Source organism: Arvicola amphibius, chromosome 6, assembly GCF_903992535.2.
Source record: "Arvicola amphibius chromosome 6, mArvAmp1.2, whole genome shotgun sequence".
NCBI lineage: Eukaryota > Metazoa > Chordata > Mammalia > Rodentia > Cricetidae > Arvicola > Arvicola amphibius.
The window spans coordinates 8,203,523-8,216,940 of record NC_052052.2 but is presented as its reverse complement, the minus strand read 5'-3'; the positions used below and the strand labels follow the sequence as shown (position 1 = coordinate 8,216,940).

General features: G+C 52.0%; 1 protein-coding gene across 1 annotated transcript; it reads left to right on the top strand.

Annotated features, from left to right (window-relative positions):
- Positions 1 to 7,740: 7,740 nt before the first annotated feature.
- Mad2l2 (mitotic arrest deficient 2 like 2) lies at positions 7,741 to 13,377 on the top strand. The gene is made up of 9 exons (XM_038332971.1): positions 7,741 to 7,884; positions 8,647 to 8,696; positions 8,778 to 8,896; positions 10,625 to 10,696; positions 11,177 to 11,277; positions 11,919 to 12,013; positions 12,309 to 12,382; positions 12,765 to 12,857; positions 13,035 to 13,377. The coding sequence occupies exons 2-9, from the start codon at positions 8,657 to 8,659 to the stop codon at positions 13,074 to 13,076; spliced, it is 636 nt and encodes a 211-aa protein (XP_038188899.1). The 5' UTR covers positions 7,741 to 7,884; positions 8,647 to 8,656; the 3' UTR covers positions 13,077 to 13,377.
- Positions 13,378 to 13,418: the final 41 nt, after the last annotated feature.

The window sequence follows — 13,418 nt, the reverse complement described above, 5'->3', positions numbered from 1 at the left end:
GAGGGACGTAGGAGGGGCCGCGGGGCTTCGCGACCCCCTGTCGAGGGCCAGCGCCTGGCCGGGCCGAGCCCGGTGCGCTGCGGGCGCCGCGCCCTAGCCAGCTGCGCTCGCCGATCGCCGCCCGCTCCCCCGAGGCCTTGGCGCCGCCGCCAGGGCGCGGGGCAGACAAAGGAGGCAGACAAAGGCGGGCGCAGCCCCGCGGCCGCGTGGGCACCGGGCGAGGCGCGCCCTCTCCTCCCGGTGCGTAAGAGCCACCTTAGCGCGGCCTCGGGGCGCGTGGGACGGGTGGAGGCGCGGGGAAGCGGTGGCGCTTCTGGAGCGGCCCGGCAGGGGAGCGGGCGACAAAGGGCAGTGGCGGGGTGTCCCTGGTGGACCCCTCTCCCCCCAACAATAGGTCCAGGCTGCGCGCTCAGCTGCAGCAGCGTCTGACGGGGCAGGAGCCGGCAGGGTCCCCAAAAGGATTATTCCGCCTAGGCTGTCAAATGGGACGGAAGAAATGCCCGCGGCGGGGAAGGCGGGACAGACAGCCGGCGCGGCCTTTGTAGCCTAAGAAAGTGCGCGGAGTGGGGGAGGCTCTCAGAGAAGTCCTTTTACCAAGAGGGTGTGCATGAGAACTCAAAGTGATCGGACTTCACCCGGGTACCGATGGCACACCTATACCCCCTTTCCCTGTAGGAAAGGAGAGACACACCCCCCAACCTCAACACAAACACATACACACACACACACACACACACGAGAGAGAGAGAGAGAGAGAGAGAGAGAGAGAGAGAGAGAGAGAGAGAGAGAGAGAGAGAGAGAGAGAGAGAGAGAGAGAGAGAGAGAGAGAGAGAGAGAGAGAGAGAGAGAGAGAGAGAGAGAGAGAATATGAATCTACTTCTCTCTAGCCGGTCTTGCGCGCTACTCAACCCATTCGGGACAAAGCCAGCCCTCCGGGCGGCTCATCCATCACCGCGCGAGGCGCCGTGTCCTGCCGACCCTGGGAGTCCGAGAATGCTGAGTTACTGGTCCCACGGCCCTCATAACTCACAAGCGGGTCAATAGGGCCGCCGGCATTGCAAAGATCAAAGAGTAGTGGGGCGGACCCGGCACGTGGGAAGCGGGAAAGGCTTCCATTTCCAGTGTGACAAATTGTGGCTTAGATGCTTAGGAGCGCGGCTCGACATCAGGCAAGATGCCTATGTTCCTCCTCCAGTGCCAAACCTTGGGCAAATTATCTAACTTCTTCGAGCGCGTCATTGTAGGGAACTCGGGGATTAAGGATTAATGGCCGTGGTCTGTGTAAGAAAAATGTTCTGAACCTCCCAGACCACAAGAGAGGCTCTGGGGAAATTAATCCATTGTCATTGTGAGATTATCACATGACCATGGTGGGCACAGAAAGGCTTGGCGAGAAGACTGGGTGCTTACTAGCTGGAAGGTTCAAACCACTGCTCCTATTGAAAACAACTTCGTTATGACTCCGGAGCTTTTGAGAATGGACGGCACTAGAGTAAAAAGCAAAGCAGTCTAGTTCCTAGCACCCACAAGACAGCCCATAACCACCCTCAATACCAGTTCCAGAGGATCTGATGCCCTCTTCAGACACACATGAGGTGCATTGACAGTCATGCAGGCAAACATACACAGAAACAAATACATCTTAAAACCAAAGCGCTGGGCTTACAGTGCATACTTTAATTCCAGCCCTCAGAAGGCAGGGGTAGATCGCTGTGAGTTTAAGACCAGCCTGGTCTATACAGTGAGTTCCAGGACAGCAGGTGTAGAGATATCTTGTCCCACAAAACAAATAAGCAGTTTGGCTCAGCAATTAAGAGCACTGACTAATCTTCCCTTTAATACCTGCTCTCAGGAGTCAGAGGCAGGTGGATCTCTGTGAGTTTGAGGCCAGCCTGGTCTACAGAGTGAGTTCCAGGACAGCTAGGGCTACACAGAGAAATCCTGTCTCAAAAAACAAAAACAAAACAAAACAAAAAGTTGCCGGGCGGTGGTGGCGCACGCCTTTAATCCCAGCACTCGGGAGGCAGAGGATCTCTGAGTTCGAGGCCAGCCTGGTCTACAAGAGCTAGTTCCAGGACAGGCTCTAGAAACTACAGGGAAACCCTGTCTCAAAAAACCAAAAAAAAAAAAAAAAAAAAAAAAAAAAGTTATTTAGTAAAAAGTGGTAACTGAGCTGGCCCAGAATGGTGGCCTCAGAGAGGGCACATAGGACAAACAGTAGGGCATACAGTGTCTCTGTGTTTCTCTGAATGGAAGTTGCTACAATAAACCTTTCTAGTCACTGTGACAAGATACCTGAAGAACTAACTTAAGGGAGGCAGCATTCATTGACTTACATTTGCTGAGGGTTCAGGGCGTTATCAGGAAGGGCAGAGGTGAGCAGTCCACATGATGGAAGCTGAGACGCTCTTTCCATACCCAGACCCATGGAATAATGACATCCACATTCAGGTGTGGACATTTCTTGCCTTCTAGAAATACCCTCCTTATCCAGGTACTTTTTCCTTTCCTTCCTTCCTTCCTTCCTTCCTTCCTTCCTTTCTTCCTTCCTTCCTTCCTTCCTTTCTTCCTTCCTTCCTCCTCCTCCTCCTCCTCCTGCTCCTCCTGCTCCTCCTTCTTCTCTTCTTTTTCTCCTCCTTCTTCTTTTCCAGACAGGTGTATCTGTCTAATCACCCTAGCTGTCCTGAAACTCTCTCTGTAGAGCAGGCTGGCCTCAAACTCACAGAGATCTCCCTACCTCTCTGCCTCCCAAGTGCTGGGATTAAAGGCGTGCACCACCACTACCGGGCAGATCCTTCTAAAGCTAGCCTCACAGCCCACCGAAGTTGGTGGTGTAATGATATTTCATTTGTATTTTAATAAATAAAGCTTGCCTGAAGATCAGAGAGTAAAACAGCCACACTGGTCAGCCATACAGACCAGGCAATGGTGTCACACACTTATAATCTCAGTAGCTATGCTAATTAGCTATAGAGACTGGGTGGTGGTGGTACATGCCTTTAATCCCAGCCCTAGAGAGGAATATAAAACAGGAAGAGACAGGACCCAGCTCAGTCTCATTCTGAGGATTCCTGGAAGCAGAATTGCCTTTTCAGTCTGAGGCAGAGGTAAGAGCCAGTGGCTGGCTGACCTTTGCTTTTCTGACCTTCAGGTTGAACCCCAGTATCTGTCTTTGGGTTTTATTAATCATACTACATGGTGGTGTGGTTGGCCCCGTCACCAGCCAGCACATCCACGGAGGGATTGGTGTGTGTGGGCTATGTTCTAACTGAAGGATTGAACGTTGTCTTCTGTCATTGCCTTGAGGTGGAAGCTTTTGGAAGCTTTGGTGTGGGTCAGAGGTCAGCAGTGGATCCTAGGATCTGGGATAGTTGTATACATCAGGCCCTGCTCCAGAAAGCCAAGTGAGGTTGATAGGATTGTCTACTGGTCACTACTTCTCATCTTTATGAATCTCATGCCATGAGGATGTGTGTTCATCTCCTCCCAGAGAGCACCCAAGAGGCCTGTCTGTTGCCTCAAGAAATGGAAATGAGGAAGGGAGGATGCTAAGGGTAGATAAGTTATCTTTTGTTTTGAGACCCAGTTTGTGTGTTTTAGGCTGGCCTTGAACTCACTCTGTAGCTGAAGTTAATTTGGAACTTCTGACCTCCCTGCCTCTGCCTGAGTGGTGAGATTACAGGTGTGTTCTACCATAGCACCCAGGTTATGAGATGCTGGGGCCAAACTGAGGGTTTCATGCATGTTAGGCGCATTCTACCAATTTAGGCGCAATTCTACATCTCAGCCTCAAGGCGTCATTTTGAAAAGCAAGATGAGAGGGCTGGAGAGATGGCTCAGCAGTTAAGAGCATTGCCTGCTCTTCCAAAGGTCCTGAGTTCAATTCCTAGCAACCACATGGTAGCTCACTACCATCTGTAATGAGGTCGGGTGCCCTCTTTTGGCCCGCAGGCATACATGTAGACAAATTTGCATACATAATAAATGAATAAATATTAAAAAGAAAAGCAAGATGATTTATCTTTATCCAGTGTGGTCCTTCTGAGGGCTTAAGCAGTCTGTGTAGGGTTTTTTGTTTTGAGACAGAGTTTCACTGCATTGCTTTGTCTGGCCTGGAACTCTCCACGTAATAGACCAGGTTGTCCTCAGATTCAGAGTTATTCTTTTCTCTGCCTTACCAGTGCTGTGATTTAAGGTCTGTGCCCCATGCCTGATGGTGTGTGTAGATCTTTTCTATTTGTTAATCTTCATTTTTATTTATTGTGTTTGTGCATGCATGCATATGTGTGTCTGTATGTGGATCAGAGGACGACTGGGTGGGAGTGGGGTCTCTTTCATCATGTGGTCCCTGGGGGTCGAACTCATGTTGCCAGGCTCCCCAGTCCTGTGTGGATCTTATCATCGTCACATGGCCACTATGTAACCATTTATACATCCTGTATTTATATAGAATTTTGTTTTATTTTGGGCTGGAGAGGGTGGTTGAGAGCATTTGTTGCTCTTGCAGAGGTCCTGGGTCTGATTCCAAGCATGGATGTGATGACTCAGAACCATCCATAACTCCAGTACAAGGGAGTCAGAAGAGGGTACTCTTCCAGACTTCTGCAGCATGGGGCACATGTGTGGTACATATACATGCAAGTAGGCAAAACATTCATGCACATAAAATAAAAACGCCCAATAAGCAGAATTATATCTTATTTATTTTGGAGAAAGACTGTGTTGCTCTGGCTGGTTTGAACCTTGTGGCAATCTTCCTGCCTCTGAGTGCTAGGACTCAAAGTGTATGCCACCATATCCAGATAACCCTTTGGGTTTGGCTCTAGAGTTTCCCATTTCAAAGATGAGCAAGCTGAGGCTGAAAGAAGAAAAGTCTCTCCTGGCTGGATGAGCATCAGGTGGTGGAGAGAAGCAACTGGACACACAAGTGGGCTCCTGGAGGAGCAGCCTACAGTCTGGCCTTGCTGGCATCAGAGGTCTTAGCTTATTCTTTCTAAGGAAGCTGGGGCACACAGCTCAGGCCACTGGGCAGGAGCCCTCATGATCATATCTTTCTCCACCTTCCTTTCAGCCGTTCACTGAACACGTGTTCTTGGAGAACCTGAGCTGGCCAGGTGCTAGGTGAGGTGTTAAACTAAAAAAAAAAAAAAAAGAACCAGACAGACCAGGTCCCTTCTCCCAGTAGAATAGGAAGCTGGGGGAGCACCAGGTTGTCCTGGGACTGCCAGGCTGTGTGTGCTTGATTCCCTTTCTCTCTCCCTGCCCCATGTGTTTGTTTGCTGGGAACCTGAGACACTTGGGAAAGATGTGGATCCTTTATTAATTGCTTTGATTTATTTTGTACATTTATTTATTTAGTTTGTGTGTGTGTGTGTGAGAGAGAGAGCGCAGTGTGTGTGAGAGAGAGAGCAGTGTGTGTGTGAGAGCAGTGTGTGTGTGTGAGAGAGAGCACAGTGTGTGTGAGAGAGAGCAGTGTGTGTGTGAGAGAGAGAGAGCGCAGTGTGTGTGAGAGAGACAGAGAGAGAGCACAGTGTGTGTGTGAGAGAGAGACAGAGAGACAGAGAGAAAGAGAGAGAGAAAGCGCAGTGTGTGTGAGAGAGACAGAGAGAGAGCGCGCAGTATGTGTGTGTGTGTGTGTGTGTGTGAGAGAGAGAGAGAGAGAGAGAGAGAGAGAGAGAGAGCGCAGTAGCATGCCTACACTCGCAGGAGTGGTTTTCTCCTTCCACCACCCCACCATGTGGGTCCTGGGAATCGAACTCAGGTTGTCAGGATTGGTGGCAAGCCCCTTTTACCTGCTAGGCCATCTTGCCTGCCCAGATGACACTTTTGTGATCGATCCCCTCTGTGGACAGGACATTGGCTAGAGAAGCAGTTGCGAGTCTGCACACTTCCATGACAAGTGTTTTGCCTAATTCACTCTTTGTGTTTGTTCAGCATACCCTGAGAAGCCTCTGGCACATCAGTGGAGGCCTAGTCTTTGCAGGGCTGGTGCTCACACGTTTTTTATTATTTTATTTTATTTGTCTAACTTATCTGTTTCCATTTCTGTGCCTCTTGGGAGTGATTTTCCCTCTGTCCCCACTGAGGGCCCCCAGGGACCTGCTGTAGTTGGCAAACACATACCCACTTTCTTTTATCCTTGACATGTGACTTTCCTTCCCAACCCCCCATTACTAGTGTCCTTACGGTGAAAAACATGCAAATAACGTTGAAAAAACAGGCTCCTACCAAATGGGGATTCAAAAACAATAAGTTACTCCATAATGCAATCTCATCCTCCGGTCATCCATCAGGCTGGTATGACTAAGATGAAAGAAAACCCAGGCACTGCAGGGTTGCAGGCAGAGGTCCCCAGCTGGTTCCAAGCTATGCCTCAGACTCTCCCCACCCCCCACCCACATCAGTGATGAAAACGCTTCAGAAGCCTGGGTGTGGGGGGGGTGTGGATAAAGGAGGATTCTAGCATTCTCCAACCCGCCCGGATGAAATCTTGAAATCTCACTGCACTCAGCTCTACAAAGCAGTGAGTTGGCCAGTCAGCTCTGTGAGGAAAGGGCTCTGTGGGACACGGAGCCATGTGGGCAGGGTTGCTGTACCCACTGACAGGTGTATCCATCCCTAAAGCCAAACCAGCCATTCCATGGTTAAGCACTGACCTGTTACAGAATTCAGGCACTCTCCGCTGGCAGTTCCCACATTTTCTTGGGCATACAAGTTCCCCAGGGAGCTTGTTAAAGAGCAGAACACCGCTGTAAGCCTGCCCTGGTCAGGCAAGTCAGGGCAGCTGGGCAGCCAGGGTTTAATAGGGTCCCCGGGGGCTGAGATACAGACTTTTTAGGCCTGCATTTTGAGAACTGCTTTGCTCATATTTTGGGTTAATCCTACCCCTGGCCTGCTATTTATCCCTTCCCGCGAGGAAGATGTAAATACAGGTTTGAAAGCTTCTGGGAAGGAGGGTGCAGGGATGTTTTAAAGCAATACTCTTTATGGATACAGACTGAGACACTCTTATACCCCTGGAGGGTAGAGGCCAAGGCAGTGGTTCTCAGCCTTTTTAATGCTGTGACCCTTTAATAAAGTTCCTCACGTTGTGGTGACCCCCCACCATAAAATTATTTTTGTTGCTACTTTATAACTGTAATTTTGCTACTGTTATGAATCTTAATGTAAATATCTGATATGCAGGATATCAGATACGGGAGCCTGTGAAAGGGTCCTCCAGACCACTTCTTAACCTCAGGTTTCCTATCTATTATTAGAAGGCTGTGAGTTAAATGGACTGTTTTACATCTATAGAGTGGGGATGTAAAGGCAGCATTTAGCTTCTAGGGCTAATGAAGGAATTAATATAAATCAGTTTGGGAAGGCAGAATGATGGCTTAGTGGTTAGGAGCACTGGCTGCTCTTCCAGAGGACAAGGAAGGGGTGTTGGGTGTGGGGTTCAATTTGCAGCACCTATATAGCGGTTCACAGCCATCCATAGCTCCAGTTCCAGGAGTCTGACGCCCTCCTTTGGCTTTCACCTGCACCAAGTACTCAGTGTCCAGACATACACGCAGACAAAACACCCACTCACATAAATAGATGGAAATCAGGGTTTGTTACATAAAATGATTCCATATTATGAATGTAATTCTCGTACTACTAAAATGATCTGAGGCCCTTTTGGCTCTTCTGGAATTCAGTCCGTGCCCTCTGCAGGTAGAACCCCGGAACTGCACTACTGCCCGCCCTGTCAGCTAGCTGCGTGACACGAGACAAGTCCTCAATAGGCTCATCGGCAGAAAGAAGACAGCCAGGAATCCACACCCTTTCTGAGGATTCAGCGAGTCAACCCACAGACACCCTGCCCAGGCGCCTACCACTCGGCTGCTGCTTCCAAAGGTCAGCTATTGTAAAGCAACCGTGGGACATTTCATTCTTTAGGGAGGTCAAGCCCCAAGAGCACTTCGATTCCGGGTGGGGGTGGAGCGTCTCGGGTGCATCTCGGACCTCCCCTGTCCCCGCCCCCAAGCCTGCGGATTCGCTTTCGGTTGGGCAGGCTGAGACTCCCGGGACGCTGACTCTGAACTAGCAGCAGATGTCGCTGCCCTCCCTTCGTCCCCAGCTGTGCTTTGCAGCTGGCTCTCACTTGCAGCTACATAAGAGAAATGCCCGGGAGGGGGAAACACAGAGATCCTGTGTGGAGGCCGCCGAAACCTCTTTATAGCTCCCACCTGAAGTCCAAAGGCGGCTTAGTTTACTCTCCTGAGATCCCTGTCGCTCAGGCGGGTCTCCGCCCCTAAGCCCCGCCCCCGAGGCTGCTCCACCTCTCCCTGTAGGGTGAGGCTCGGATTGGACAGTTCGGGATGGGCGTGACCGATGGCAGCGCTGGTTCCGCGGGAGCATCGCGGTGGTTACTGAGGCCGGGGGATACTGAGGGACCTGCGGAGGATCCCGGCCGGTGGCTTCTGTCGCCCGAGTAAAGTTTCGAACCTGAGGCCGAAGCCCAAGCCGACGATCGGAGAGGAGCGCGGAGAGGGCGGGATTTCCGCCGGGAGGGATCCGGCCGCTCAGGGGGTGGGGCTTCCCCGACCGGGCTGCGTTTCCCGCGTGCGGGGCGGGGTGCCGTGGGTCCCTGCTGACACCCTCCGCGCCCTCCCCCAGGCGGCCAAAGATGACCACGCTCACGCGCCAAGACCTCAACTTTGGCCAAGGTAGGGATCTGGGCCTGCTGGGCGTTGGGGTGGGGGCGGTCCTGGCTGGATCCCTGCTCATCAACTGTGTCTCCTCCACAGTGGTGGCCGACGTGCTCTCCGAGTTTCTGGAGGTGGCGGTGCACCTGATCCTCTATGTGCGCGAGGTCTACCCAGTGGGCATCTTCCAGAAGCGCAAGAAGTACAACGTGCCGGTTCAGGTGAGCCCCGGTGCCCGGCTGGATTTAAAAACCTTTATTCTACCCACAAGCTCCCTCACTCCCCAACGGAGGCTGATAGCGGACAGCCTCCTGCTTTTCACCGCCACCAAGCGTTTCCCTCCCTGACCTCAGATGGGATCCTCTGGTTAGGGACCCTGGATAAAAGCTATTCCAAGCTTGCATTTTAAAGGGGTTTCCGAGGCTGGGAACCGTGGCTTGGGTAGAGCATTCCCACAGTGCCCAACACCTTTCTCTCCTCATTCTCCCTAAACTCTAAAGATTATTTTAAAATTATTTATTATTGTTTATTTGAGATGGTCTGACTGTGTAGGCATGGCTGGTGTGGATTTACACTATGTAGATCAGACTGGCCCCAATGCACGGAAATCCTCCTGCCTCTGCCTCCTGAGTGCTGTGAACAAAGGCGTCTGCCACCATGCCTAGCTTTTTATTTTTTTAAGATTTGTATTGTGTGTGTATGTGCATGTGTCTATGTCTGCGTGTTTGTATGTAGGGGTGCCCACTGAGGCTAGAAGAGGGCATGGGAGCCCTTGGCATCTGTAAGATGCCTAAGGTGGGTACTGGCGACCTGACTCAGGTAGTTGAGTGGAAAGGGCTGTTAACTGCTGAGCTATCTCTTTAGCGCCCCCCCCCCCTTTTTAAATCCAGATCTCATGTAGCCTAGCCTGGGCTCAGAGCTGTTAGGAACCTAGGGCTGGCCTAGAATTCCTGATCCTCCTGCATCCGCCTCCTGAGTCCTGTGATTACCAGGGAACATTACCAAGCTTCCTGTTTTTTGTTTTGTTTTCCAAGACAGGGTTTCTCAGTATGACCCTGGCTGTCCTGGAACTCTCTATGGAGACCAGGCTAGGCTTGAACTCAGCGATCTGCCTGCCTGCTGAATGCTGGGGTTAAAGGTGTATGCCACCCTTCTTGGTTCCTGGGTTTAACTCCGAATGGTGAAAGAGTGGATAGCTGTCTCCCAAGTGCCTTTGCCATTGCAATCACTCAGTCAACCTGAGACTCATGACCTCTGACCACGGGGAGGTGGCAGAAGAGGTACAGCTACCAGAAGGTGTAGAAGAAGGGGCTACCAGGCACCTTCTGTGCACTAGGAGTTTCTGATCAATCTTCACCTTTATTAGATCTTCCCAGATGACATCATTAAGTTCAGAGATGTTAAGTCATTTTCCTGTGGCTACACAGCTCTTCCCCCTTCAACCCTCCCAGGTAGGGTTTATCTGTATAGCCCTTGCTCAGGCTGGCCTCAACTCAGAGATCCGCCTGCCTCTGCCTCCCCGAGTGCTGGTATTAAAGGCACATGCCGCCATGCCTGACCCTATGCAGTTTTTGTTTTGTTTTTCAAGACAGGGTTTCTCTGTGTAGCCCTGACTGTCCTTGAACTTTGTAGACCAGGCTGGCTTCAAACTTGGGAGAGCCACCTGCCTCTGCCTCTCAAGTGCTGGGATTAAAGGCGTGTGCCACCACCGCCTGGCTCTATACAGCTTCTTAATGTTAATGTCAAATGCTAGTGCTGAGATGGAGTGCCTGTCTTTGTCTCTCCACAGTTCTTACCACCATGATGGTGAGTTTGATCTCTCAGGCAGGGAGACCTTGGGAATGGCTGTTGTTTGTCTAGAACCCAGCAGGGGTGTGTGTGTGTGTGTGTGTGTGTGTTGGTGGTGGTGTTTCCCCCATTCATCAACAGCCCTGTGGGGTTGTGTGCAGATGTCCTGTCACCCGGAGCTGAACCAGTACATTCAGGATACTCTTCACTGCGTCAAACCACTGCTGGAGAAGGTGAGGGAGCCCCAGGTCCTAAGGGACACTCCATACCTCTTTGCTTCTGGGCAGACTCTGTGGGGAGTGCTCGTATCTCTTAACAACCAAAAGCTTCCACCCCCCAGCTAGCAAAGGTTCTAGGGCACATAGGTCACATTTGGGGTGGGCCAGATCTGGGCGGGCCTGGCCTGGGTGATCCTGGGTGCCCTGGTCCTTCTCATGTCCCCATGGCCTGCCCCATTCCTGCATCCCTGCTCCCCATTCTCTCTGGGCTGGCCACCCTTGGGTTTTTTCTGTTCTATCTTGTCTTGGTCTAAGACTTAACTGGGGAACCTTGATGGGAGCCAGGCATCTCCTACGGGACTATAGCATTCATGTCTTGGAAGCCAACTTGCACCTCTTGCTTGCTGGACTCCCAGGCAGTCTCAGCCTGTGCCCTGTCCCACCTCTCTCCGGGCCCTGTGCATAGCGCTGGAGCAGGGCTTCTTGTGCTTACAGAACGATGTGGAGAAGGTTGTGGTGGTGATTTTGGATAAAGAACACCGTCCGGTGGAGAAGTTTGTCTTTGAGATCACTCAGCCGCCCTTGCTGTCTATCAGGTGAGCTGTCACCCTCCCTGGGCTAGCTGCTGCAGTCTCACCGGGATCCCTCTCCCAGCTCCACATGACCTTAGTAAAGACCCTGAGATGGCAATACATACTGTTAGCACCTGAGACATACTGACCACAGAGGTGACAGGGTCAGCCTGTGCCATCCCTGAGATATCCCAGGGAATGGTGATTGTTAGTCCCTAGCCTTACTATGTAGATAGAAAAACCAAGGTCCTGAGAGATGAACCTGTGTGGTGTCACCCCGTGATTGTAAAGCCCAGGACTCTGGTTGCCATGGTGTCCACAGTAGCTACTCAAGTACCTGCTCTCTGTGCCGACATGGGGTAGTGGAATCAGGATCCAGCCTGTCCCCTGGCTAGGCAGTCTCCAGCGAGCACTTTCTCCTCCTGTCTTGGGGTCCTGAAAGTATGCAGGAGTTTGAGCTGTGCCCTGGGTGTCCTCTAGCTACCTGAATATTAGAACTGCCTAAAGGGACCCCTGCACCCTGCCTCCATTCTGTCAGGGGGTGGGCCTGGACTAGCTCTCTCAGGCACCAAGGGTATTTGGCCCAGTCTGCTTCCAGAGTGCACTGTGTGCTGGGGGTGGCGGAGGAGCACGGTAGAATGGGAGACCTCCTTTCCCATTCCCAGTTCAGACTCCCTACTGTCTCATGTGGAGCAGCTGCTGCGAGCCTTCATCCTGAAGATTAGTGTGTGTGATGCTGTCCTGGATCACAACCCTCCAGGTCTGACGCCCACTCCCCCGCTGTTCCCCTGGTTACCTCCACATGCTGTGTTCTTCCTAGTTAGCTGCCCTGAGCCACTCTCTTTCCCCACCCTTCAACACCAGAGAGTTCATCTCTCCAGGACTAACTCTGTATTTCTAGCTCCCGTTGATACTGTCTTTTCCATTGGCTACACTTTACATCTTGTGGGTGGCTCTGCCCAGCCAATGAGGGAGGAGGGCAGAAATCTGGTCCCGTGGGATCCTGAGGCTACTTACCTTTGACCTTGACCAAGCATCCCTCCCTCCCCCTGCAGGCTGCACATTCACAGTCCTTGTGCATACAAGAGAAGCTGCCACTCGAAACATGGAGAAGATACAGGTCATCAAGGTGTGTGTATGCGCGTGCATGTGTGTATGTGTACCATTTTCAGGGCGCTGCCTGTGGCCGACACTGTTGTTTAAGGCAGTGCCTGGCGTCAGGTGGGCTCCCTTGCGCATTACCCACCTGACCACATCGTGTGTACCCAAGGGTGAGAAGAACCACAGTGGAGCCAGATGTTAAACAGCTAGCTCACCCTGGCTCTTCTGAACAGAGTTCACCAGAGAAGGGCCCTTACCCTTCAGTTTCAGAATCATTTAGCACCACACTGGGAATATAAATTGCTGGGGTTCCCAGTGTCCCACCCCCTCCCATGCAGTATGGGTCCTGGAGGGGAGGGTTAGCAAAGTGAGGTGTGGCCCCTTCTCACTGTCACCGATCCCATCCCTAGGATTTCCCGTGGATCCTGGCAGATGAACAGGACGTCCACATGCATGATCCCCGGCTGATCCCCCTAAAAACCATGACATCGGACATCTTAAAGGTGAGCTTTCAGGGATCAGACGATGGAGGAAACCTCATTTAGGAGACTCAGGGCCCAGAGCTAATTCCCGGCTAAAGCGTGGGCTGCCCAAGGTCTGGGTGTTGCCCTGTAGTTCCCACCCCTTCCCAAGTCTTGCCAGCAGATACCATGGTCTGACCAAAGCCACTTCTCTACTAGATGCAGCTCTACGTGGAAGAGCGTGCTCATAAAAACAGCTGAAGGCATGCCTGCCACCTGATGCCCAGCTGCACCACTCGGGGGCCCCAGCCCAGAGCAGTGCTGCAGGGCCCCCCGACTCCAAGTGCTCTTATTGCCTTGACATGTGTGGCCGCCCTTCTGGCTGGGCTGCTTGTCTTCTTGAGGCAGCCTTCCCCGGAGGCTAGGGAAGAACGCCAGGACAGACACCACTTCTCAGCAGCCTCCTGGGGCTCAGCCGGCTAACACTGTCCATCTGAAATACTGTGTTGTGAATTATTGTTAATAAAGGGGCCCCAAGGGCCTGACTGTATTGTCATTAACCGAAACAGGAGAAGCGAGTGCAGGGAAGCTGCTGGGGGAGGA

Coding starts and splice junctions, on each gene's coding strand:
- Mad2l2 (XM_038332971.1), top strand. CDS start 8,657: ATGACCACGCTCACGCGCCAAGACCTCAACTTTGGCCAAG. Junction 8,897..10,624: donor AGTACAACGTGCCGGTTCAG/GTGAGCCCCGGT, acceptor GGTTGTGTGCAG/ATGTCCTGTCACCCGGAGCT. Junction 12,858..13,034: donor TGACATCGGACATCTTAAAG/GTGAGCTTTCAG, acceptor CTTCTCTACTAG/ATGCAGCTCTACGTGGAAGA.